Source organism: Sus scrofa, chromosome 7 (genome assembly GCF_000003025.6).
Source record: "Sus scrofa isolate TJ Tabasco breed Duroc chromosome 7, Sscrofa11.1, whole genome shotgun sequence".
NCBI classification, from domain to species: Eukaryota; Metazoa; Chordata; class Mammalia; order Artiodactyla; family Suidae; genus Sus; species Sus scrofa.
In genome coordinates, this window is record NC_010449.5 from 26,945,021 (window position 1) to 26,972,053 (window position 27,033).

General features: G+C 46.1%; 1 protein-coding gene across 2 annotated transcripts in view; it reads right to left on the reverse strand.

Moving 5' to 3' along the window:
* Positions 1-27,033, reverse strand: part of LRRC1 (leucine rich repeat containing 1) — a 129,527-nt gene that overhangs the window by 84,883 nt on the left and 17,611 nt on the right. Inside the window, exon 1 of one of the 2 annotated variants that reach the window (XM_021098554.1) lies at positions 23,383-25,962. The exons of the other annotated variant lie outside the window; for it this stretch is intronic. Coding sequence (XP_020954213.1) covers positions 23,383-23,385 — 3 coding nt within the window. The 5' untranslated portion in view covers positions 23,386-25,962. Of the gene's footprint in view, positions 1-23,382; positions 25,963-27,033 lie in introns of those variants that run through there. 2 annotated transcript variants of the gene reach the window in all.

The following is a 27,033-nucleotide window of genomic DNA, read 5'->3' on the forward strand; positions in this document are numbered from 1 at the left end:
ACGTATTAAATCTTCACATTTTCGACTTCCCCAGAGAGTCACGGAAGAAAACTCAACAAGCCTATAAACCCTTCTGCCTTCTCTCTCAGATTATCAGGGCACGTGAGGAACTGTCCGTGTAGTGTCTTGGCAGGATGCCTCCGAGCAGAGACTGTGTGATGGGACACACAGACACCATTCTTCAACCACACCAGGCGGATCACAGCGTGCCGGCCCACTTGGGGCACGTTCTGTACAATTACACGCCAGGAAACCACCATCGCCTTGGCTTGAGATGCTGCGCCACCTTCTTCTTACGGCGACCACTGTTTTCAGTACGCACGGTGTCTCTAATGCCGTGGAACGAAACGTCTCTTTTTCCCACTCCCCATCTCTAACAAGACTCTTTTTCCTTCTTAGGAACCCTCAGTCCTAAAAGAGCTCCGTCCTTTTCTAGCACAATAGGGACATCCACCGTCCCCCACTACCCAAACTTCTCCATGAGGCAGAGAAACATGAGTTGCTGTTACAGATTCACCTGGGGGACAACAGTCTAAAGAATGTTATTAAACTCCTTAAAAGCTGTTTGAGCTGTTATGTATCTCATGTACTCACAGACTTCCTCTCTAGGAGCCTTCTAAGCCTTAAACTAAACGTGGACTCCCTTTCATCCTACATAACTCTCATTGCACCCCCACTCCTGTCCCCACAGACCTGAACAGCCTTTGTGGTCAGTCTCCCTGATAAAGATATTGCAAACCAATGGTTCTAATCCCCAGGTAAGACTAACACGTGTTACAGTATTTATCATTTGTATCATCTGGCCATGTCCTTTTCTAATAAGACTAACAAAAAAAAAGTGACTTTGACTTTATTACCTAGAAATTCTATTTCTAGGTATACAACTTACATATCAAAAAAAAAAAACAAACTCTCACATATATTATTCCAAAATACAAATAAGAATGTGTGTGACAGAATTATTCACAATCCCTCAAAACTGCAAATACCCCAGTGCCCATCAATAGCAGATCTGATAGAGGTATATTCTTACCTTGAAATTTCACAGTGATCAAATTGACCACTTACTCTGAGTTATAATATAGAGAAATCTTAGAACTACTAATATTTAGCAAACATTAAAAAGTCAGATACAAAAAGAATGTATACTATATCATTCCATTTATATATTGTTGAAAAACCACCAGAACTCCTTTGTTTAGAGATGCATACAGAGATGGTCAAAATTATTTAAAAAAAAAAAAAAGAATAAAAGGCAAAGAATTCCCATTAATGTACCATTAAATCAGTTAGTGACTAAGTGTAGGTAGGTATGAGGAAAGGATTATGATCAGGAAGGGCATACAATGGGATTTTGGAGCCCTAGCAATGTTAAATCTTTTAACCTGAGTAGCAGTCATGAGGGTTCATCTTATAATTTGTTAGAAGCTATATATTTACCACAATAAGAAAAGTTGGGGGGTTTTGTGTTTTTTTTGGGGGGGGGTCTTTTTAGGGCCACACTAGCGGCATTTGGAGGTTCTCAGGCTAGGGGTCTAGTCAGAGATACACCTGCCTGCCTACGCCACAACCACAGCAACACCAGATCTGAGCCGCATCTGCAACCTACACCACAGCTCAAGGCAATGCCGGCTCCTTAACCCACTGAGCGAGGCCAGGGATCAAACCCACAACCGCATGGTTCCTAGTCGGATTCGTTTCCACTGCGCCAGAATGGGAACTCCAGCAAAGTTTTTTTTTTTTTTTTTTTTTTAATTTTTAACTACTTACTAATCAGGAAGAAAGAATACCAATTAGCACCAATGACATCACATTCTTTAACTCACCAGAGTCAATGAATAGCAATGACATTCTGTGTGGAGGAGGAGGAGGAGAAATTAAATGACCAATAGTAACCAAAATACAACATTAGAAGAATAATGCTAAAGTTGCTACGATGTAATCACCAACCTTTATTGAGGGATCCTCTGTGCTTGGCAGGGAGCTACGGATTTTATGTGGATCACACTCTCTAGTCATCTCAACATGGCCACAAGGCTGAGACCTACATGTATCAGTCAGCCACTGCTGCATAACAAACCATCCCAAACTTAGGGACTCAAAAACAACATGAATTTTTTCTCTTCCCACATTTCTGTGGGTTTGCTGGCTGTCAGTTCTTCTGCTGTTTTCACCTGAACTCACTCATGCAACTACACTCAGCTAGAGGGTCAGAAGGGCTGGACAGTTCACCCTGGCCTCACACCGATGGTCTAGCAATTAGTGCCAGCGCCCAGCTGGAGCTCCTCTGTTCTCCACAGGCCTCTTTCTTCTCCCTTACAATAGAGTGGCTTCTTACGTGAAGCTCTCCAAGCAGCATTCAAAAGAAGCAAAGAGTCTGTGAGGAGTCTTGGGGCCAAGACCTTGAAATGTGCACAATGTCATTTCTGCCATAGTCAAGGGAGTGGAGAAACACTCTCCACTGGTCAATGGAAGGAGCAGCAAAAACCACACTGAAAAAGCACAGGAGTGGGGAAATTTGAGAGATTAAATGGCCTACCACCAAAAGAGGCAGGAGCCTTGGGGGCGCCACAGAACACATGTAAAAATTCAGCAGATTATACTAGAAAATTCTGTGGTTGATCACAGCATAATGATTTTTTTCTAAAGGAACTTTAAAAAAAGTTTAAAAAAAGTCTAAAAAAACTTTAAAAAAATATAATAAGATACTGAATAAATGTTGGATAAGACAAGATTTTTGATAAATGATAAAAGTTACAATAAAGGGAAAAGTCCAAGAAATATTCACGGAAGAAGGAGAGGATCTGTTGGCTAAAGCAGAGAATTCAAATGATCATATCTCACATCCAGAAATTGGATTTGAAAGGATTTCAGCAAACCCTCAAAAATAAGTACTGATGATGTTAATAAGATGCTTTTTCTAGGGCACCTTGGTAAAGAGGAGTGGAATGGGAATGTCCCCCGAGGGTGAATCACTTGATTTCCCTGGTCCTCTGTTTCCTTGTGTAAAAAATAAGCATTAATGATCGAAGGGCCCTTTTTAGTTCTAAAAATATCAGGACTGCATTTGAAAATGCCTTCCATGTGCCATAAGAAACATGAAAATCCTATTAGCACATTATATAATAAGCATGAAGTTAAATGCATAAAATTGCAGAAAGTAGATTAGTGGTTGCCTAAGAAAGGGGAAATGACTGCAAAGGGCTTGGGGTTCCTTTGGGGGCGATGAAAACATTCTAAAATTAATTGTGGTAATGGCCACACCACTCCACAAATATACTAAAATCACTGAATCATGTGCTTTAAATGGGGGAATTGTATGGCCTGTGAATTACATCTCAATAAAGACGTCAGGAGTTGTGGTTCAGTGGGTTAAGGATCCAGTGTTGTCCCTGCAGCGACTTGGGTCGCTGACATGGCACAGGTTCAATCCCTGGTCCGGGAACTTCTGCATGCTTCCAGCACACAGCCAAAAAGAAAAAAAACAAACAAAATAAAGGCATCAAATCATGCACAGAAGTGGTAGACATCGATCAAGAAAAGGTCCCTCTTGGTAGTGAAAGATTAAGCTAGGGACACACAGACCCTGTTATTTAACTGAATTCTTATGTGCATCAATGAGTTAAAAGTTTTTTATCTCTGGCTCAGATGAGGAAAGAGGTTTTCGGCAACATTTAGCAGTTCCCCTGACACCACTGCCAGTTAATAACATTCTTTCAGGAAATTTCCAAAGCGCAAGCATGTTGGAGAATCACAGCGTAATAAATTCTCGGGTAATCGGCAAACAAAAAACATTTATGAAACTATATTCTAATTATCTAAATGAAACAAAGTCACGGGAAGGGGAAAGTGGGCTAGGATAGGGGTAAAACCAAAACCAATGCCAAAGCCATAAGAAAAGAGCATGCCACTGAGCCCGCATGTGAGAGCACACAGCTCTGCTGCCACCCACCCAATCCAGGCAGACGCCAAAGAGAGGAAATCGAGACAGGTGAGAAAGGGAGTAGCTTCAAGAGCACCAGGGGCCTGCAGAGGTAACTCCAGACAGTGGGGCCTCAGACCAGAGAAAGGCTGAGAGAGACAGGAAACCAGCAGACAGAAATGTGACACCAGCTTATAGTATGATCGAGCAAAAAAAAGGCACACAAGGAAAAAGGGCTTGGTCTACTTTTGGAGGCAAAGGCGGAAATGTCACCCAGCAGCAGGGCAGTCCTGGGAGAATTCAGAACAGACTGACTGCACTGCCTATCCAACCGGCAATTCGAGTTTTCTTCAGCACTTCTCAGATAGACATAGACTGGAATTCAAAAGAGAGTCACAAATAGCAGAGAACTGAAAACGTTCATTCACAAAATGGAAAGTGTACATCCGCGCTCTACCACCTAGGCCAGGGCACAGATAATACATAGGAAATGAGATAAAAGGTTCAATCCCTTCAATAAAAGCAGTTGCTCTCTAAGGCAAAGCAGGAAGAAATAGATTTCCTTGTCTACTGATTTAGCTATCAGGCAAATAAATGAAAGAGACCACAGAAAGAAAGTCCGCTGTTCTATAATCCAGCGTTTTGGGAGCTCCCGTTTTGGGAGGCTCAGCAGGTTACAAACCCAACTAGTATCCATGAGGATGCGGGTTCGATCCCTGGCCTCGCTCAGTGGGTTAAGGATCCTGCATTGCTGTGAGCTGTGGCAAGGCACAGCCTGGCTCAGATCTGGTGTGGCCATGGCTGTGGCGCAGGCCAGCAGCTGCAGCTCCGCTTTGACCTCAGCCTGGGAAATTCCATATGCCACAGGTGTGGCCCTAAAAAATTTTTAAAATAAATTAAGTAAAAATTAAAAATACAATATTTTAATCAGTTGATGATTGAGTAGCACAGGTGCCCTTTCTTTAGGCATCAAAGGAAGGAGCAGGGATTCTTTTCCTTGCATGGCCCCAGAAAGTCGCAGGTAAACCAAAGTTCAGAGAAGTCAGTGAGTTTCTGCCTGAGTGCTAGCATGTATGCTAGAGCATTTATTGTAAGGATGTTGAGTTTGCTTGGAATATTTCTCTTTCCAATGTTTCTGTCTCTGGTCTCCACTAATAATTTCACCCACTCTCATTTGCTACTGTATTTTAATGTTTTCACAGTGCTTTCATTAGATTATCAAGCTGGCATCACTAGTGAGTACTAACAAAGATATGAATGCCTCAAGGGTGCACCCCAGTAATTAAAATAACTCAAGTGTGAATCACTTTGACAATCATAAAACCAGGAATGCTTTCTTTATGGTGCCATGATCAGAAGTCCGGATGAGGCTGGTAGTGCAATGGTTTAGAGAAGAAAAACCCTCATTAAAAGTACGATGGATTAGAACTGCATTTCTTTACTGAGAACCTGGACCAGGGGAAAGCTGTGGACACTGGAGGGCAGGCTGATGGCACAGAGGGAGAAGAGACAGACTTGGATTAAGCAGAAGTGGCCCAGCACAGGAAAGGTCAAACATGCCAAGGTAAGAAAAAGATATCAACCCGAAACACTTAACACAGGGGAAGGATTAAATGCAGGATGGCAAATTCAAGCAGTGAACTATTGGATGGCCCATTAAAAAAAAAATCACGTTTCTAGAGAATATTTAATAATATGATAGATACATGTGTTTTAGGATTATGGAAAAATGTAAAATTGTAGAAACTATATAACCCTATTATGTTAAAATGTAATAATAATTTTGGGGGGGAAAAAAGTCTTTAAAAAGGTAAATCTGCTAAGAAAAAAAGAACTTGGGAGTTCCCATCGTGGCTCAGCAATGGTGAACCCGACTAATATCCATGAGGACATGGGTTCAATCCCTAGCTCCTTCAGTGGGTTAAGGACCCTGCGTTGCCATGAGCTGTGGTGTAGGCCAAAAATGGGGCTAAGATCTGATGTTGCTGTGGATGTGGTGTAGGCCAGCAGCTGCAGCTCTGATGTGACTCCTAGCCTGGGAACTTTCATAAGTCATATGCCCTGGGCATGGCCCTAAAAAGACCAAAAAAAAAAAAAAAGAAGAAGAAAAAAGAACTTAAATTCGGTGATTAAGGATCATTCAACTTTGGAGTACTGATGTTTTGCACCATAAAATCAAAGACTATCTGAAGAAAGTTGTTTTTGCTTCAAACTTGAACCAACTTCAAGCAAAGCTTGAAAGGAGGGCAATAAAGTTTACATAACAAAACACTGTTCTTCCAACAAGAAGTCAAACATATTCAATGAAGTTTATTAACGAAGTCTTATATTTTGACAGGGAATTTTCTATGGGATTGAATTTTTCACACATCGTACTCAGGAAGGCATTACAGGACTCAAAAGGAATACAATTTTGTTTCTGAGACTTGGAGGCTTGGATTCAATACAGTGTATCCAAGCTAACAGGAGCAGCAAGCACTACCCAGAGATTGTGAAAAGAAGGAAAAGATATTCAGACAAAATGTAGTCCTCACCCTCAAAAGAGGCCCAGGAGCTGACACCCAAAAAAAGTACATCCGTAGTTAAAATACAAGGGAGAAAGTGGAAATCCTTACAAGGATAATAAATGCCTCCTGTCATCGTAAACTACACCTGTTACACTCCTTCAGCTTGAAAAAAGGTCAATTAAACTATTTAATGGTCAATACGCCACACCAAAAAGATCAAAGGTTCCTCTGAGACATGGCTGCAGAGAAACTGTTAGGAAGACTGTGACTGAATTTTCTCAGGAAAGACAGCTGAACTTTGATCAATACTCTGAGTTCTGCAGGAACAGGCTGGGCTAAGAAAAAAGACACGGGTACTAGTGACAGCGCATGTTGAATGAACAGAATACCGCAGGCTGTCTTTTAGTTAAATGTTTTTCCTCTCCTGAATGAATGAACGGACAGCACCGCTAGCCATGGCTTGATCCTTCTGGACAGTGAGCAAGAAATGGAGAAGCTCGCTCACTGACAGGGCACCTAAAAAAGTCATCTGAGTCACCAGATCCCCGTTGCTCAAGAAATGGGTGAAGACTCTTGTGGTAACCACCAAATTCATCTGTGCCTTTACACGTTCAGAGTAATTTGTGAATCTTTCTCCATACAATCTGAAGAAATCAGTGTTGTGTCATTTCCCCTGAATATTCTGCGACGTCCCCAATCAAATCACACTCTCAACTCCATGAGGCCCTGAATCGGACTGAATCCTAAGGCAAAGGGCATGTCTGTTAGAAAAATCTGACGAAGACCACGCCACATAGGAACTTTTTTTTTTGGTCTTTTTAGGGCTACACCCACCCTAAAGGGAGGTTCCCGGGCTAGAAGTCAAATCGGAGCTGTAGCTGCCGACCTATACCACAGCTCACAGCAAGACTGGATCCTGAACCGATTGAGCGAGGCCAGGAATGGAACCTGTGTCCTCATGGATGCTAGTCAGATTCATTTCTTTTTTTTCATTTTATTTTTTATTTATTTTTTGTCTTTTTGCCTTTTCTTGAGCTGTTCCCGCAGCATATGCAGCTTCCCAGGCTAGGGGTTGAATCGGAGCTGCAGCCGCTGGCCTACGCCAGAGCCACAGCAACTCGGGATCCAAGCCTCGTCTGCGACCTGCACCACAGCTCACGGCAACGCCGGATCCTTAACCCACTGAGCAAGGCCAGGGATCGAACCCAAAACCTCATGATTCCTAGTCAGATTCATTAACCACTGCCCCACACGGGAACACCGAGTCAGATTCACTTCTGAGCCACAACGGGAACTCCGGGGACGTTTTGTTTGGAGCTGTCTCACTGTGAAAACAGTCATCGTGTGAGTCTTCACTGCGACAGATGCAGACTGTCTTGGATTGCTCGCAATGAACATCAACATAAAACCACGTGGGAGGCTGCCCTGGATCTGGAGCCTGAAAACGTGTGAAGGTCGACACAGCGTGCCCTGTGCTATCAGACACGACTGGTCTGCTGCCGCCCTTCATTCCACCCTGACCTTTACTCTCCGGTTGGCGTGAGAGCCTGTGTTTGATCAGACGTTGACAGAGGATGTATGGGACTCGGGTCAAGAGTCAGGGCCCTTAATAGAGAAGGGATTGGGATACCCAAAGGATGAGAGGCGTTTTTAAAAAGCACAAAACATTCGACTACAGGGGAGGAATTTCAAAACACTCATCAAAGTGACATGACATAAATTTAATCAAAACAAAATAAAAGAATGGCCCACAATCTTCAGAGGCAACATCTAATAGCCCTTCTAGGGCATACTCACTAAGAGTAAAGGGGAAAGAAAAAGACTTTGTCTCTTGTTCCCAATGACACTTAAGATGGCCAAACTGTTTTAATTCACCCTCCAGAGATTTTGCAGGGTGAAGGAGGCACCTGACTCACCAGTTAATTCGACATATTACAGCCAAGAATCCGTGTCCACCAAGCTGCTGCAGGGGTAAGCCCTGCAGAGGGAGTCATCATGGTACCATATGTATTCTGGAGGGTTTGTTTCAAGGAATCAGCAAAGGACTTTTCCAAAGAGACGGGGGTGCATCAGTAGGTAATACAATAAACCCGGGAGAAGGAATAACCCCAGTATGGGACGCATACCTGCTGAAGCCCCACAAGACTCCAAACAATGTACATGTTATAATCCGATTTTTGCAAAGATAAAGAAGCCACTGTGGGGCCCTAGCGAGACTTCAAGCATTTACAAATTTCGTGATCATTGTTAAATATAAGAGTGGAGAAGGGCTTCACTTGCCCCCAAACACTTCCTAATATATTCTAAATGCACACGCACCCCACAACATGTAATTTGGCGTTTTCTAGAACCACAATGTAAGATTTAAATTACTTGACTCGGGGACTTCAGTATCTCTCCTATCTCTCCGCCCAGGTAGGCTTGGGTTCCGAAGTGTTTATAGCTTCTGTAAGAGCGGGCTTACATCTTCAAAATAGATCCTCTCCCGCGTTTAAATTTCTCACACATACTAAATGCACACTGTTTCCTACTGGCTGACCCAAGCAGCCAAGGGAAAGGCAAGATGGAAAAAACTGAGAGGAGATCCCCTAGCAACTTGCAAACAGTTATGCAAAAACAACAGAGGTCCTGCTGATCGCCACATTTTAGCTCCACAAACTGAACGAGATACTAAACTCTAATATTAATCCAGATGAAGAACCACACACACAAGGCCTAATTTTGAAAACGTCCTGAATTGCCCTACTGTTTAAGGAACAAGAGAAACCATTAGCGTCCACCAGAAAACGAGCAACCCCTGTGGTCTGCAGCTCTGTCTGATTAAATGCTTTCTGTGTGGAGAGGACAAACGGGCAAAGGGCTCTCCCAGCCACCTCTTTAAGCTGCTCTTTTCGACATTCTTTAAATTTTAATGCTACTGTTTACCAGCAACCTTGGTCAGAGGCCATGTGGACATTCCTAGTACTCGTTTAACAGTGGAAGACGCAGCAGTGCTGCACGGGGGCCCTGAGGCTGCCCCGCCAGCCAGGCCACCCTCCCAGCTCCACAGCCAGGGACTCAGTTCTCCCATCGCCACCAACTCCGAAAAGAAGTCCCAGCGGCGTGCGCATGCCGCTGGCCAGCCACTGCCTCGGGATAAGCACTTGGTGCGTCACCTCCAGAGTTCTCAAAAATCTCTCTTTGTGGCATGTGACCAAAAAGAACATTTGAGGAAAAGGCAAATCCCAAATGAATCCCAAAGTGAAGCTGTCCTTCAGCTCCTGGACGCCAGGAAACAAGCAAGAGTTCCCAGGTGTCCAGACAACAGCATGGACCATTCCCCGCAAGATCCCGGGGGCAATTTGCTGAGGTAGCTCTGGGGTCCCAGTAGGTTCTGGGCTACCACTTCCTCGGCCTCCGTCGCCCAGCCCAGAGTCCAGCTTTTTACCCAGATGCATCCAATAAAAGGACACCAGGTCATCCCTTCCTCCCTACCATGGCTCACTCCACCATCCCATCTGCACCAACGAGGGCTGACCCCACTGGGCACCACTTTCTCTTTCTGGAAAGCACCTTCCGCAGCCTGATACTGCTGGTTGACCAGTCATCCGAGACTTCCTTTCAGGAAGCGCCTCTCCTATGCACGGGCCAAAGCAATTTAAAATTAAAATGCTACATGACCAGAGCAGACTTTGAAAATCTACCTTCAGAAACTCTCAACACTTTACTTTTCACAAAAGCAGCTCTGAACTAAATAAGAAATGCCTCAAATGTGCCAGATACTAGGTTAGGGGCTCTGCAAACCACCTCTCACTGAATCTTAAGATCCACCCTGAGCCCGGCAGCCACTGTGATTTCACAAATAATGAAAGTGCATCAGAGAGGGTACACACCTGGGCCTAGTTTACACAGGTGTGTCAGCACCAGGATTCAAACTCGGGTCCAAAGTCCCTACCTGCCTACTGCAACGAGCAGAGCCAAGAAGTACTGTGCAGTCAGAAGTCCATAGACCCAGCTCTCCAAGTGACTGGCTGGCTGTCTGACCTCAAGAAAGCTGCTGAGCCTCTCTAGGCCTCAATGTCTTCATTTGTAAAAGGGGGGAATAACAGTACCTACCCCCAACGCGCACACACACATACACACACACACACACAACGGCAGTGACAATTATATGAGGGAATACAGGTCAAATACATAGAAGAGGGCCTGGCCTATGAGAAATGCTTATCAAATGTTAGCTATAATTATTACTATTACACAACCACAAAACACACCCTCCTATATATCCAAACTACTAAAACTTATCAAGTGTGAGAAATTTAGATCCAACCATAACATCTTGTTTAGCTAAGTGCTAAACAAGAACCGTGCCCATACATTTGAAGATTCCTGTTATTTTAAGAATTCCCAGGTAGCCTGGAGGTTAAAGGATCTGGCGTGGTCACAGCTGTGGCAGGAGTTCAATCCCTGGCCTGGGAACTTCCATATACTGTGGGTTTGGCAAAAAAAATAACATAAAATAAAATAAATATTTCTACGGGGAGTTCCCTTAATGGCTCAGCAGTTAACAAACCCAACTAGGATCCATGAGGACTCAGGTTCGATCTCTGGCCTCGCTCAGTAGGTTAAGGATCCAGCGTTGCCATGAGCTGTGGAGTAGATCACAGACACAGCTTGGATCCCAAGTTGCTGTGGCTGTGTAGGCCGACAGCTGTAGCTCCAATTTGACCCCTAGTCTGGGAACTTCCACATGCTGCGAGTACAGCTATTAAAAAAAAAAAAAAACGCTTTCTGTTATCTTCAAAAGCAGAGTAAGACCACAAGATAGTACACATGTAAATCAACAGACGGCTGAGAACCTAGAGAAGAGAGCTTAGAGGTTAGTTAACAGGTCCAATCACCCGAGTCCAGCAAGGACTCAAGCCACTCTCCAAACATAGCAAGTTAATTCAACAAGCAATATTTTCTATGTGCCCAATTATCAAAAATAAAGCATAAGCGTGAACTGAAACATACACGAAAGGGCTGGAGGGATTTCAGCGAAGCTCAGTGGGCCTGAGAGGCGCACAGGTGGGAGGGGGAGGCCGGGAGCCCAGCCCAGGAGGAGGGCGGTGCCCATGCAGCTCAGGGAGCAGGTGGAGACAGTTCCAGGAAGAGCCCAGCACAGGCCCTGCCCCACCCAGGCGCTTGGGTGCTGCCCCCGGGGCAGTGCACCTCCACGCCTGGCCCTATGATGACCAAGAGCAGAGCCCTGGGAGCTGCAGATGCCAAAGGGAATCAACTAGGTCTCTGGGCTCCCTTCCAGGGCCACCAGCCAGGGAGTCTATGGAAGAGGAGGGTGAACAAGTGAGGCATTTCTCCTCGGCCTTGAATCAAGAGCCTCGCCTCTCAAAAAAGGTCACATTCCAAACATGCACTTGCAGGTCAGAGGTGGGAGCTCAGGTGCAGCTCTGTGCACATGGGAGCTACGCTGCATGTGGGCCTGAGTCTCCAGGGCAGCCCCTACCTCTGCTCAGCACCTAGCACAGGGTCGTGTCTTCTCGAAGACTCCAGTGGCCTGCCACCGCTTACAGAACAAGGCGCCAGCCTGGAGCCGCATGATCAGGGCTCCTCTAAATGGGGCATCTTCTACCAACGCCAACAACATTTTGTGTAGGTTTTGACAGCTTGTGACCTGCTTCCTCATATCTCACGCCACGAACAGAACCGCCCAGGGAGTAATCAGTCATTCGAACTGAACTTTAGAAGAACCACATGGTAGGTAAGGCGGCAGAGCCACACCTCAAAGTCCCACGTCTGGTCTGACCTCTGCCCAGGATGGTGCAGGCGCCTTGCTGACTTCAGTTCCCACACCCACAGCCCCAAGGATTCAGCTGCCACACACCAGGCCCTGACTGTCCCCAACACCTTTCTCCTGGCTAGCGACACCTTACTCACCCCAAATGCCACAACCTCTAAGGGAGCCTTTTGACCCATGTACCTGGGCAAAATGAAAACTGCTTCCACAAGCATTCTGTCTCTGCTCCTTCACTAGATGGTGACAAACCACATGGCAGATGCCATCGTGTCCCTCGGAACCTGTTACAGCTCTGCTCCACGACAGAGAGCTGATGCGTCCAGGGAAGGGGCATGACACAGTTTTGACTTTTTTTTTTTTAAATAAAACACCTATTAGGCAATGAATTCCTAGTTCCAAGTCAGGATACGGGGAGCACAGCTGTGCTCTGTAAACAATCTCAGCCCTACACTCACAACTCCTACTCGGGGAGCAGTTTTTGTAGTAGAACAGAAAGAAGCAAAGGCACAGATTTTTAAGAATTCCTGAGCATATGGATTCCTAAGCCCCGCCTCAGTCTTGCTAATGCATCTTCTCCAGGCCAGACGGCCTGGGAATCTGATCACTTTACAAGTGTTCCCAGCTGACCCTCCTGATCCAGCAGGTTTGGGGAACCCTGGGTTTGATCCCTGGGTCTCGAGCCTGGCTGTGTATTACAATCCACCGGGGAGAGTCAGGGTTAAAGCACGCATACTTAACAGGGGTGACAGAGTCCCCAAGGGGGCGAAAATTGATGAGGAGGGCATTTTAAAAGCCTCAGCTATTACAACAGACTGGAGTTCACAGTAAATCTGCGGTATGAGAATTTCATAATGGAAGGTGTGACGATGAAAAACATGCCTAAAGAGGCTAGAGGCAGGAGTTGGGCACATAAGCAGGTGATAATGAAACTAAGGTTAAGGAACACAGGGTTTCGGTGATAAAATGAGCAACTCTTGACATCTGCAAAAAGGAAGATTTCCCCTTCACCCCACACACCTGTCCTGCAGTTGCTCTGAACTGAGTCAAGATCTGCTGAGGGGCAGGTCAAACATGCTATCAAGCCTGGCGACACACGGACTTGTTAGAGTCGTGCACTTTGTCAAACACGAGCTTGATATGTAACCCATGGTGACTGCTGAGGGTTCTGTATTCTCCTCTTAGGGTCTTGAGCGAGGGTATGGAAGGACATCCCTTCTTACTCCAGGCTGGCTTGGAAGGACAGGGGAGGTTCTCAAATATAAATATCCCAGACCTAAATCAAAATGAGGCTCTAGGCTGGAAGAAGGTGGGGCCTCTTAAAGAGTTAAAATCAAAATTAAAAATCGAGATGCATTCCAAGCAGGCCCCTCCCCAGGCACAGGGACCAGCCAGTTGTGATTATCAGGTTTTCCAAAAGAGATGGATGTGTAACCCAGAGGAGATACAAAGATCAGGCCTGAGCAAGCATGTGTGTGGGCAGAGAGGTGGTGGGAGGGAGCGGCAGCACCAGAGAAAGGATGTCGTGATCCAGGGAGGGCTTTTGACACTGATGGAGTGAGTGGTCCTCACAGGCGAACGAGGAGAGAAAAGGAAAGTGCGGTCTGCCTACCACTGCTTGAAAAACCCTTCAGGACACTCAGCCAATTCAGTTACTCAAATGAGTGGAAGCCAGCGATAACCAGAGGAGGAAAGCGAAAGAACACAGCAATAGAAGAAGACAATAAAAGAGTACACGCCAAAACAGAACAGAAAGAACTGAAAGAATATAAAAATCATAATTTTAGAGCTGGAGAATGGCTTAAAGATTATCTAGTTTATGATCCTAAAAGAGAGCCCAACCCCTGCCCCCCACCTACCCCTGGCAAATGTGTTTTCGGTCTATTGTGCAAGCACCAGATTGTTGGCCCCCACCTTCCAGTGTGAATCAGTAGGTCTACAGTGGGGCCGATGTCTGCTAGCTTATAAAGTTCCCCTGTGGTTCTGATGAGCAGCCAAGCCTGGGACGCATCTGGATACCTGGTTTTACAAACAGGGAACCTGGCTCCCTTCTACCCACAAAGGCTTCCAGCTCCTTACTGATGGCTGCTCTATTTCTGAATGCTGACATAGTACAATTTCTTGTGCTAATGGCCAAACAATTCGTTTTTCTGAAGCCCCTGTCACCTTTGGGGAGTACCCCTTACCCTGTTACCACACCTCTAGAACAGAAAGCATACCAATAACATTTATAAGACTCCTTGTTTTCCACAGCAATGACTTGTCTGCCAGTCCCCGGGGTTAATTTTCAAAACAGAGGCAGTGGAGAGAGCTCACCGAACAACAGAGGAAGAGACTGACATGGCATCCAGGGTCCTCAGCCTGAGAGAATTGACTGGCTACCCAAATTAGCAGGTTTCTCTATAACTGCATTTTTAAGGAACAGTGATTCAATTTTAAAACCTGGTCACTTTGCAAAGATTTCTTCCTCTAAACAGACCCATAAAACTCCACACTCAAAGGGCATTCTTCATCTAAACTAAGACACAAATGAACTTATTGCCAAAAACAGAAACATCCTCACAGACATAGAGAACAGACTTAACGGTTACCAGAGGGGAAAGGGGGAGGGAGGATAAATGAGTTTGAGATTAACCGATGTAAGCAATTATATACAGAATGGATGAACCACAAGGTCCCACTTTATAGCACAGGGAACTAAATTCAATATCCTGTAATAAGCCATAATGGAAAAGAATATGTATATAGATATATAGATATATACACATATAACTGAATCACTTTGTTCTACACCAGAAACTAACACAGCACTGTAAATCTACTATACTTCAACTATACAACTTATACAATAAAAATTAAAACATTAAAACAAAAGAGCATTCCTCTCCCACTGCATATGTCAGATTTCACACTTACTGCCATTATGAAGTATATCTATGACCCATACAGGCCAAAAGTGTAAGGAAAATGCACGCTCCTTCCCCACGCGTGTGGTTGCCAGGCAAAAATGAGCACTGCACAGGATGCTGGAACACACTCAGGACAAGGCAACCAGAACAGCAAGGCTAGTGATGAGACCTGCTCATACCTCATGAAGAACCAAAAGGCAGTTAGAACATTTGCAGGGATCATCAAATGGCTCATGAATATCTGAAGACCTGTCACATGGTAAAAGAATCAGACTTGCTCAGGATGGCCCAATAACAGAAACCAAAGGAAGAAAAATGCCCCTCTATATACCGAACTAAAACATGGTGGAGTCCTCTGGGGATACAGTGAATTCCCTGTTCAAACCCAGGTCAAAAGACTGCTTAGTGTGGTCTTATGACAGGAACTGATGGATTAGATGGGTGATTGATCTAGAAAGTGCCTTTTGACCCTAAGATTTTGCAAGATCAATTTCCCTGTGCATGCTCTTCCTCCCACTCAAAATCTACCCAGGTTCTTAGATAACAGCTTGTGATATGCACTTTGGCCTGTAATTAACTAGCACCAAACACAGTCATCTGCAAGAAGCAGCAAAGCAATCTCCAGGGGTCAGAATTCAGCACCCAAAATTCAAGTCACAATGTGATATCATATCCCCTGGTGCATAAGAAGAAAAATAAGGAAGCACTGACCCAGTCAGGCGGCAAAAACATGGCACAACTTTTCACAGGTATTGGAAGGAAGGAGAAAAGAAAGAGTTTGGCAAGAGGGCAGACATCACCAACCTGGCTCTCTACAAGGATGCAGGCAGCTATATTCTAAGTTCTTTATGAAAGGATTTGTTTCCTCCCTCAGGAGTTACAAAGAACCTTTAAATATGGAATTTTAGGTGATGCCTATCAATACTTTCCAAGCTAAGAGAAAGTTCCTGTTCCGTCTTTAAATTGGAAAACCAGGCCTCGGAGATGAGAACAGCATCATGAGTGGGAACTGTTACTGAGTCCAGGCTCATCCTGCTCACCACAACACCCGCCAGGCCAATAAATGGAGAGACATGTTGTTGGGGCATGGAATAGCGACTTTATTCAGACAGCCAGCTGACCGAGAAGATTGTGGACTCGGGTCCCAAAGAACCATCCTGCGGGAATTAGAATTCAGGCTCCTTTTATACTCAAAGAGGTGGGCGTACAGTCAAACATTTCCTGGATCCAGGCAGCCTCAGGAGGGATGTGTTAATTTCTTCCTTCCTGCAGTCACTCATAGGTGGGCCTGCTCAGGATGTTTCCTGTGAGCTAAAGAAAGTTATTTCAGCTTAACGCTCATTACCTGAAAGGCAGGGTTCCCAAAGATGGACCATTATATAAAATTTAAGCTTATAGGCAACATCCCTTTAGTGATTAGTTGGTAAGGAATACAACTGTTCTTCTGTATTACAGAGTGACAGGTCCAGGTGGGATGCTGTGATGCCTCAGACCAGGAGCAGGCTGGCATGATCACTGCAAGGATGACGGGAGTGAAGAATTCAGAATCTGACCTTGGGAGATGCATCCTAGTATCCAGTCTATCTTTGTATGTGTGTGATGGCTGAGCTGGAAGAGCCAGAGGAGGCATCACACAACATCTGCTCAAACCCCTTCTAGCACCTAGGAGGCTCCCATCTAAACTGGGCTCAGCCTTCCCAACAAACGGGAACACATGTCTCCCCAGAACACACATGTGGGTTAAATGTCCGCAAAGACAAGAACGAGAAAAGAGAATGAATTCTTTATGTGACCATTCCTCCTGCCCATTATGAAGAAGCATATTCCACCAGGCCCTAGATTGGAAAAACGACATGAGAGGGAATTTAGCTTCAGCCAATGAGATTTCAATACCTTGCCCCAGGGACAGATGAGGTGGCCATGTGCCTGCTAATCCTGAGTGAACCACAGAAAACTGAACCAACCGCTCCGCCAGCCACACACCCAGCAGGACCTGGCCACTGCCCCCGGCAACCCCCCGAGTGCTGGCAGCTTGCCCTCCCCGGCCGCCTTTAGCAGACACGCTGTCGCTGCTCCAGGTCTCTTACTGGAGAGCCCAATGGAAATGCCAGCCATGTTTCTGGCTCTCATGCCAAAGCCACCTTCCTGATTAGGCCACAGCAAGACTGACGGAATAAACCTCGTCCTATTTCTCCCTGACCTCTCCCATTCCAAGACTGGACTGCATTCAAGGGTACTTGCTCTGGCTTTTTGGCGGGCCTTTCTTTTAGTGTTGCCTGTTTGTTTAAACACTCGAGACAAGTTGAAACCCTGGCATCTGCGCCTTTGCTACTGCTGTCCCCTCCCAGACGCCTCTGCAATTTTCCTCCCTCGATTGCTATGTTCTTCTTGTCAAGGATCCGTACTCCTTACCAGCCACCTGACACTTTCACAGTGGATGAGCTGTTCTTAACAGGACCTGGAAAAATATACAGCTGGAGTTAAGAACAAAGCAAGAACAGTCTCCCAATTCATGACAAGTGCAGTGATTCTTATTTTGTTTCACCAGTTTTATTTCCAAATAATTATTAACAAAACCTAAGTAGGTAAGTATGTTTGACAGGCTCCACTCAACACGAAAAGAACAGAAAGATCTCATGATGTTAAAAAAAAAAAAAATTGTTCTAATATTTTAAAAGCCTAGCATTAGAAGGCAAAGCATTAACCTTGGCATCTTTCCAAAGTCAGCCTCACAACGAGCCAGAGCAGTTACGGAAAAAACACCCCCTTGACCGCCGTCTTTAATAATGCAGAAATCTACACAGAACCTGAGAAAGGCCACCAGCACAGGACAATGCAGAAAGGAGCAGACAGAAGGTACAATGAAGGAAAGCAAGTGATGACCTCTCAGATACTGATCAAGAACATCCAGGAAATCCCATCGTGGCGCAGTGGTTAACAAATCCGACTAGGAACCATGAGGTTGCGGGTTTGGTCCCTGCCCTTGCTCAGTGGGTCAAGGATCCGGCGTTGCCGTGAGCCGTGGTGTAGGTTGCAGACGCGACTTCGGATCCCGCATTGCTGTGGCTCTGGCGTAGGCCAGTGGCTACAGCTCCAATTCGACCCCTAGCCTGGGAACCTCCATATGCCACGGGAGCGGCCCAAGAAATAGCTAAAAAGATAGATAAATAAATAAATAAATAAATAAATAAAATAAAATAAAATAAAATAAAAAGAACATCCAATACCCTCAGAGCCGACGACGAGGATACAAAATAGAGAAGCCTGGCCACCAGAAAGCACGTGGTCTTCAGGATGCAGGGGGCTCTCGGGGATGCGCACAGCAGAGTCTTTGTGCCTTCGGACCTAGGAGGCCTCAGAAACTGAGGGCCTCAAAAACGTTTTCCTTTAAGATCAAGAGAAAAAATATATATAGTAATAATGAATCCAGCCTGGGTTTTATGTGTCATCTCAGTCATAAAATATAGCTGGTAACTTTCATGGAGGAAGGAGCCCAGGAAGGCAAAGTACCTGCACCAGGGTCCAAGACAGTCATACCTGGCTCCCTCCACAGGGGACAAGCAGAGGCCAGCTAGGCCAGGTGCTCAGGGCCTGAGGCAGACACATGGGGACCCACAGCGTGAAATTCAAATGGTGCATAGCGGTGACATGAATGATCTTCTGCAGTGAGGGCTCAACTCTGCATATCACAGCAGGCACAACGCAAAGGAAAAAGAAATAATTCTTGCTTTAAGTTGTTCAAGAAAGCTCGAAGGTGACAGATTCTTAAGTGCTCTCCGAACTAGAGAGAAAAAACAAGCTCTGGAATCTGGAGAAAGAGCAAAGAAGCCAACAGGTCCTTAAGGAGGTCCTCTGGGAGTTCCTGCAGTGGGTTAAGAACCCAACTGCAGCAGCTAGGGTCACTACAGAGGCGCAGGTTCGATCCCCGGCCCGGCACAGTGGGTTAAAGGATCCAGCGCTGTCACAGCTGCAGCTCGGATTCAATCCCCGGCCTAGGGACTTCCATGTGCTGAGGGTGCAGCCCTTAAAAAAAAAGAAAAAAGAAAGAAAAAAATCCTGTGTGGCTGCCATCGTGAGAAGATTCAGAACAGCTGACGGCGCCCACAACCACCGTGCTAATGCTTAGTGTGTGGCCTTGTTCCTCTCTCTCTGGTCATATCTACTCCACTTTTAATTTTTTTGTTTTATTAAATGGTGGTTTTACTACAGGTACACTCCCTTGTCTTGCCTTTTTCCTGTAACATTACACCCTGAACAATTTCCTATGTCCCTAAAGAAAGTATCTGAAGTTCACCAAGGTGTGTGGGAACACCACTTAGGGTGCCCTGGGCGAATGGAGGGACAGGCTGAAGATAAAATGAACTGGAAACTGGTAGGACGAAGTCAACTTGAAGAAGGCTGGCCTGTGGGCTCGTCACCCGCCTGCTGGAAGAATGGGTAGCAGGCAGGCGTGACACTGTGCGGTGTGGTAACGCAGGAGTTGTGGACACTGACGCCCATCAGCGAAGAGGCAGCTCTATGCAAAGCTCCCTCCTAGATGCCTGCCAGGCCCAGACGTGCTGCATCCTGACTTACAGCAGGCCTGTGAGAGAGCAAGGCTTCCGTGTCATACCAAGGGCAGAGTATACGGAGATGGAAGTTCGCTGAAGCTGAGGAATTTGCTGAAGCTCAAACAAACCAGCAAACAGCCAAAGAGAAGCCTAAGTTCAGTCCCCAGCTCCCACCTTCTTTCCATTTGATGACACACTTTTCATTTTTAAGGGCCCCTGAAACTAGCCAGTGAATTGGAAGAAAATCAGGTGGGAAAAGATCTCTTGAAAAGATGGTCGAGCTCATGTGCTGATCTAATGAGATTAAGTTTAGCCCAAAGAAATGCGAAGTTTTGCATTTAGATCCAAAAAAAAAAAAAAACCTAAAATTTTGTCCAGAATAATGGAGACTTGGCCCAAATGCAGTAACATGCATGAGCAAGATTTGGGAATGGATTTAACCAAGTGTGATAGACCCAAAACTATACATATTAACCAAACCATAAACACAATATGAATCTGATAGTGATGAATGCATTTTATACCCTCAGACTGCATTCATGAGAGGAAGAAAGCAGCCCTTCTCTGCCTTGGCTTTTGAATCTCATTTGGGGCACCGAGTTTGGTTTGGTTTGGATTGGTTTTTCTCTTTTTTAGGGATGCACCTGCGGCATATGGAAGTTCCCAGGCTAGGGGTTGAACTGGAGCTACAGCTGCCAACCTATGCCACAGCCATAGCAACGCAGGATCCGAGCCTCACCTGTGACCTACACCACAGCTCATAGCAACACCAGATCCTTAACCCCCCAAGTGAGAACAGGGATTGAACCCACATCTCATAGATACTAGCCAGATTCTTAACCCACTGAGCCACAACAGGAACTCCAGGGGTACCGAGTTTTAAAAAGATCTCTGGTAAGATCCCTAAAAGAACATGACAAAGCAAAATAGGTGAACTAGACATTTTTAACTGAAGGCAGGATTCATAGAAGGGGGAGAGTGGATTCAAGACGCACAGCCCCTCCCACACAGGCAGAGCCCCCAGTGGCCTCACCCCTTCCATCCGAATTGACATTTCTTTGGTCCAGAGTAGAGGTTTAGACTCCTTGACAGATGTCTGAGCAGCTAAGGCACCTTCTCAAACCAAGAGGAAATAATATAGGGTTCCAACAATAGGAATTTAGACTTCTCCCGAGGGCTAGATTGCTGCCTCTTCACGCGGCAAGCGTAGGCACCTCTATGAAGAGCGGGTGGGGACATGATGCCTTCTTCGAGGACTTTTCAAAGCTCCCCTGAATGACATGCACCTCCCACGCTTCCCAAGCATGAACCCAAGAAAGGATAACACGATAGAGACGAAGGGCAGCCCTGGGATGTGGTGTGACGCACACCCACTGAAGACCCCTGCACGCCGTTTCTCCACGATGCCTTTCCAGTTGTCACCTACATTATGGCATCACTCTGCCACTTAACTCACCTTCCTGGCAAGACCTTCCAGTGACCCCGCCTCAGGCCCTTAATTGCCTCTGGCTCTTCCCTGGCCCCCATGCAGGCTTCCCTGCTTTCATGTAGGCTCTGGGCATAGCCCCGCAGGGGTCCATCCACTAGCTGCCCCCACCCCCAGGGCAGCCCCCACCACACCCACCGTCTGGTCCTGCAGCTCCCAGCAGGGCAGCGCCTCCCTGCCGATTTCAAACCCAAGATGTGCTCCTGGTACTCTGCCCAGGGCGACTCAGATCCCAGAAGATAAAACTCATGAAAAGAGATGGAGAGAGGATCTGAGGCTCCAATGCCATTTCGTCGAAGGGAAAGGAAAGACATTTGGCAAATCACTGACCATGAGCCCTATTCCAGGAAAGATTCAGGGCATATTTTTTACTTTTAAAATTTTTATTTATTTATTTAGTCTTTTTAGGGCCGCACGTGTGGCATATGGAGGTTCCCAGGCTAGGGGTTGAATCAGAGCTGCAGATGCGGGCCTACACCACAGCCATAGCACCTCAGAATCTGAGCTGCGTCTGCGACCTACACCACAGCTCCCGGCAATGCCAGATCCTTAACCCACTGAGCGAGGCCAGGGATCGAACCCGCAACCTCATGGACACTCGTTGGGTTCGTTACTGCTGAGTCACAACCAGAACTCCGGTGCTTATTTTTTTTAAACAAAGAAAAAGAAACTTAAAAGTAATTTTGACTTAACTCCCCCATCCTCCATCTTTCTCCACACCCGTAACATCACACACACACACAGCCACACGCAGCGTTTCTCATTATTTTGTAAAAAGGAGATTCTACACAATCTTCTCTGCGTCTTTCTTTCCTTAGATAAAAACACATTAGGAAAGCTCCTCCGTGACCTCTAAGCAATAAAGCACTAGCTCACCTTTGTAAGGGCGGCACCACAACCGTGGTATGTGTGTGTGTGCATCACAATTCATTCAACCACTTCCTTGACAGGCCTTCATTCACTTTATTTCCTTCCCCTTTTTTTTTTCTCTTCCTTTTCCTTACCTCCCCCCCCACCTTGTTTTGCCACCACCAAAATGCATTAATAAAAATTCTTCAATCTATATCTTGACACACTGGGGTTTCTATTTTTATTTTTTTTTAAGAAAGTTTTATTTTATTTTATTTTTTATTTGTTATTTTTGTCTTTTCTAGGGCCACACCCACAGCATATGGAAGTTCCCCGGCTAGGGGTCCAATCAGAGCTGTAGCCGCTGGCCTATACCACAGCCACTGCAACTCAGGATCCGAGCCACATCTTCGACCTACACCACAGCTCACGGCAACGCCAGATCCTTGACCCATTGAGCGAGGCCAGGGATCGAACTCGCAACCTCATGGTTCCTAGTCGGATTCGTTAACTACTGCGCCACGACGGGAACTCCAGGTTTCTATTTTTAAGGCAGAATTGCTAGACTTTCAGTTTTCACAGAGTGCTGGAGCAGCTTTCAGAAGGGCCCTGTCGCTCACAGGTCCACCACTGCCCCCACACCCCAAAGGCAGGTTGCTTCAAAGATAATTGGCACTGGCGTTTGTATATGTATAGACTATCTCTGGAAAAACCCAAAGTAATAAAAGAGTGGCTTTCTCCTCTGAAGGGAAGTGATGAAATGTTTATAAAGGGGAAGAGAGCTGAGTTTTGAGGGGGCTCTCTCACTGTTTGAGATCGTTCTGCACCCAGCAAAGCATTCACAAGACTATGAATCAGAAAGAACAGGAAAGAAAGGTTGTTACCGTTCCCTTCGGACCCCCTGAGCTGACTTTCAAAGAAATAGTCAGTTTACAAAGAATCCTGGAAAATTAACATCCTGCATAAGGAGCTTTAACATACTATTTAAATATTTGACGGAAATAAAGCTATGTTCAAAAGCAGGGGCTACAAATTTAGTTCTATTTTGATTTTGGTAACTCGAAATGAACACGAAAAGGCCTTTTACTGATTTTCATAGTCACCAGGCACTTAGAATTCCCATCTCAGTGATGTCTCTATCCCCACGCATTTCTTTCACTTAAGATTCAAAAGGAGGGCGATCAAGGGGTTTGATTCCTAAAATACACCTGTACATCTGTCAGGTAATGAACGCAGATTTATCACTATGTAACAAGAAGAGAACACAGACCCAACAGCTATTTTGTAGCCCAAGCCTAAATTATCCTGAACACAATTACCAGGCCAAGAACAAGTAAACACACCAAACAAGAAGAAAAAAAATGTACCCTTTGGTACCACACTTACCATAATTTATATGCTCAAAATATCTCATCAAGAGCCCAGTGTCAAAGGCATTGAAGATTAAAGCCTCTTTTACTTAAAAACTGCTTCAAAAACTGGAATTACATTAGACACACCTTCGTGCATTTGCCAAAAAGGGCTCACATGATGAAAGCAACTTTCAATTAGAATTTTAAATGATTAGCAAGCAAAGGATGCACAGTCCTTCCACGTGGAAAGTCACTGGGGGGGGCGGTGGATGGGAACTCAAAGAGGCATCGCGCTTGGGTACTTGTGGAACCTGCTTATGTCCTGGAGACAGGAAGGGTTTTGTTTTGACAGCGCCCTGGGCCAAAACCAAGGCTTTATTTTTCAGGGCGAGCATTAAAAACAAATGAAAGGAAAACGCTTTGCCAAAGCTGGCCTGCCGGTCTTCCGGGAAGATCAAGATCTTGGAGAGGACGGAGTTTCGCAGAGACAGTTGGCCGGGCTGTGAACCCTGCCTTCACATGCCTGTGGACACGGGGACAGGGAGCATAACCCAAGTTTGCCCCTGAAAACAGGCGCCTTGATTTCCTTGCAGGCCCAGCAGGCAGAGGCCAGCTCTTCCAGGCTGGAGAGTCCCCAGGCCTTGGCAGGCCAGGCCTTTAGAGGACTGTCACCACGTTTCAGTGACCTGAGAGGAGAGGACTGGGCCTGAGCCAAGTGTCAGATACAGCTCCTCGGGACCAGATCAGCTGTGCGTGTGTGCATGTGGGTACCTGTGTGTGTCCACGTGTGTATAGATGTGTGCACTGTGTGTCCACGTGTGTGCACAGGTGTAGGTGTGTGCACGTGTGTATGGGTGTATGTGTGTCCATGTGTGTACTGTGCCCATGTGTGTGCACCCGGGTATATGTGTGCACATGTGTAGCTGTGCACAGGCATATACACATTTACAGGCATGTGTGTGCATGTGTGCAGGTGTGTGTACACAAGTGTGTACATGTGCAAGCATGTGGGAGGTAGGCGCCTTGCAGGAGAACAAGAGAAGGGCACATCTCAAGCCATTCAGTGGGCCCACGGCAGACCTGGAGGCTGAGTGGCAAACACCAGAGTCAAAGGGAATAAAGGGGCCCCATCACCCAGAAGCCCCACAGAGGAATGGACTCCAGGACAGAGAAGACACCCAGCGTGATCCTCATTCTCAGCGATTAGCAATATCCTCCCTCTGACAAGGATGGCAGAAATGCAGGGTCTGGAGGGGGACCCTTTACTTCCAACCCTAGGTGATTAACAGCCTAACATGTGCCAGGCAGAGCCAGGTGCCTGGTGTGTACGGGCTGCACCCCTCACAACGCCCTCCCTGGATGGTGTCACCAACCCCACTTAAAGAACCACCAGTCAGAGACACTGAAATAACTTCGTGAGATCACGTAACCTGTACAAAGTGGGAAGGACGGGATCCCAGTCTGTTCAACCCCAAAGCCTACCCTACCAGTGGTTCTCACGGTGTGGCCAAGGGACCCCCGACCACTCACCCAGGGCACCCACTGCCCCTGGCCCCAATCATGCATGAATCAGAATCACTGGAAATGCAGCTCCAGAATCCACAGATTTTCAAAGAACTCCACGGTGCTTCTGATAAAGAATCACATCTAAACCACTGTGGTGCCTGCCAGTAGTTCTTCAACATACATAAGAGGTGTAGCCATGAGCCTGCCGGTCGTCGGTCCTGCTGGCCTTTGGCCATGTGTCCATCATCCTTTAGAGTCGTCGCCCAGGGAACCCATTCCCCGGTGGCTCCAAGCCTAGAGCTTCCAGAGCCCAAAGGGCCCCTAAAACAGTAAGGCAGGTCTCAGCGTCCTCTGCAGGATTTCAAAGCCAGAAGAAATTGTACCTTTATTTCCAAAGCTACAATGTCTCTGGCAATGGGAAAATTTAGGTTTAGTCATTGAACAAAGACAGTGTGTCTGAGCTCAGTCTTTAAAGTCAGGCTGAAAACAGAGCAGGAAAGAAGCACAGACTCCAGGCAGGCACCGTTGCTCCAACATCTGTGCACCTTCCAGTAGGAAGGTCCCCTTCCCTGCCACCCGCACACCCCCCCAACAGCAGCACAGGGAACGGAGTCAGTGCTTCAGGGGAACTACGGTATTTCCCAGACGGATCCATAACCTCATTCTCTAGACTTAGTTCCTAGGCTGTCCAGACATCAAATGTCCCTTTGAATAGACAAGATTTGACACCAGGGATGGTCAAAGCTACGTGTGGGTGGCCTGAGGCTCAACGGTGTTTGGAAATTTGACGAAAACCTACTGGGTGCTTAATTTGAAGGGCAAACCACGTCTTTGGTTGAACAAGGGCCGAAGTTCCACCGCCTCGGATCATGACGCACACAGTTGATTCACAAAGTTTAAAGACTAAGAAAATAAAAAAGTCACATGTGATAGAACAAGACAGAAGACAATATGAGGGAAAGAATGTGTGTGCATAGAGATAAATATAGACAGAGATATGACTGGGTCACTTTGCTGTACAGGAGAAATTGACAAAACATTGTAAACCAGCTATAATAAAAAAAAATTTATTTAGGGAGTTCCTGTTGTGGCTCAGCAGAAATGAATCTGACTAGCATCCATGAGGATTTGGAGTTGATCCTTGGCCTCACTCAGGGGGTTAAGGATCTGGCGTTGCCATGAGCTGTGGTGTAGGTCGTAGAGGTGGCTCGGATCTGCATTGCTGTTGCTGTGACGGTGGTGTAGGCCAGAAGCTACAGCTCCAATTCAACCCCTAGGCTGGATACTTCCATAGGCCACAGGTGAGATCCTAAAAAGCAAAAAAAAAAAAAAAAAAAAAAAAAAAAATTTAACGAGAAAACATAAAAGTGTGCTGGATCCATGCCAAAAAAATTGATCTACACATTGCCTCATCCAATGAACTTGACCTTTGTGAGAGAATGAATTGGGAAGAGAGAAATTAAACACACAAAGAAGAGATGAGGGAAAAGGGTACGGAAAGAAAATGCTGGAAAGAAGCAAAAAAATGCTGGAAAGAAGTAAAAGAGCAAGTACAAGTCAAGAAACAAACTAGGAAAAGAAAAAAGAAACAGGACCGCCAAAGAGAGACAGGCCAGAGCAGACAGGAGTGGGGCTGCCAGGTTTTCGAAGGAGCGAGCACATTTTTATCAAGATCTGCAGTGCACTGGAGCCAAAGGCTTCAGATTACTATCACCCCGATTAGCTCCCACTGAAAAACTAATTAGCTAGTTAAGTCTTTATCTATAAAACCTCCATCCTCCAAACTGAAGGAGATGGCCAGCAAGGGGACCAGGTCACAATCACTCCTGGTGCCGCAGTCCTGTGAATATCAAGGGTCTGGAGAGCAGAAGGGACCACCAGGAGCCCACACAGCCAAATCCAACCCACACTCCGGGACACACTGTGTCCTCTAAACTGCTGAATAAGAGGTCGACACTTAAAAATCAGGTGACTTGGGAGTTCCCATTGTGGCCCGTTGGAAACAAACCCGACTAGTATCCATGAGGACACAAGTTCAATCCCTGGCCTCGCTCAGTGGGTTAAGGATCCGGCATTGCTGTGAGCTATGGTGAAGATCACAGACACAGCTCAGATCCCAAGTTGCTGTGGCTGTGACGAAGGCCGGCAGCAGCTACAGTTCCGATCGGCCCCCTAGCCT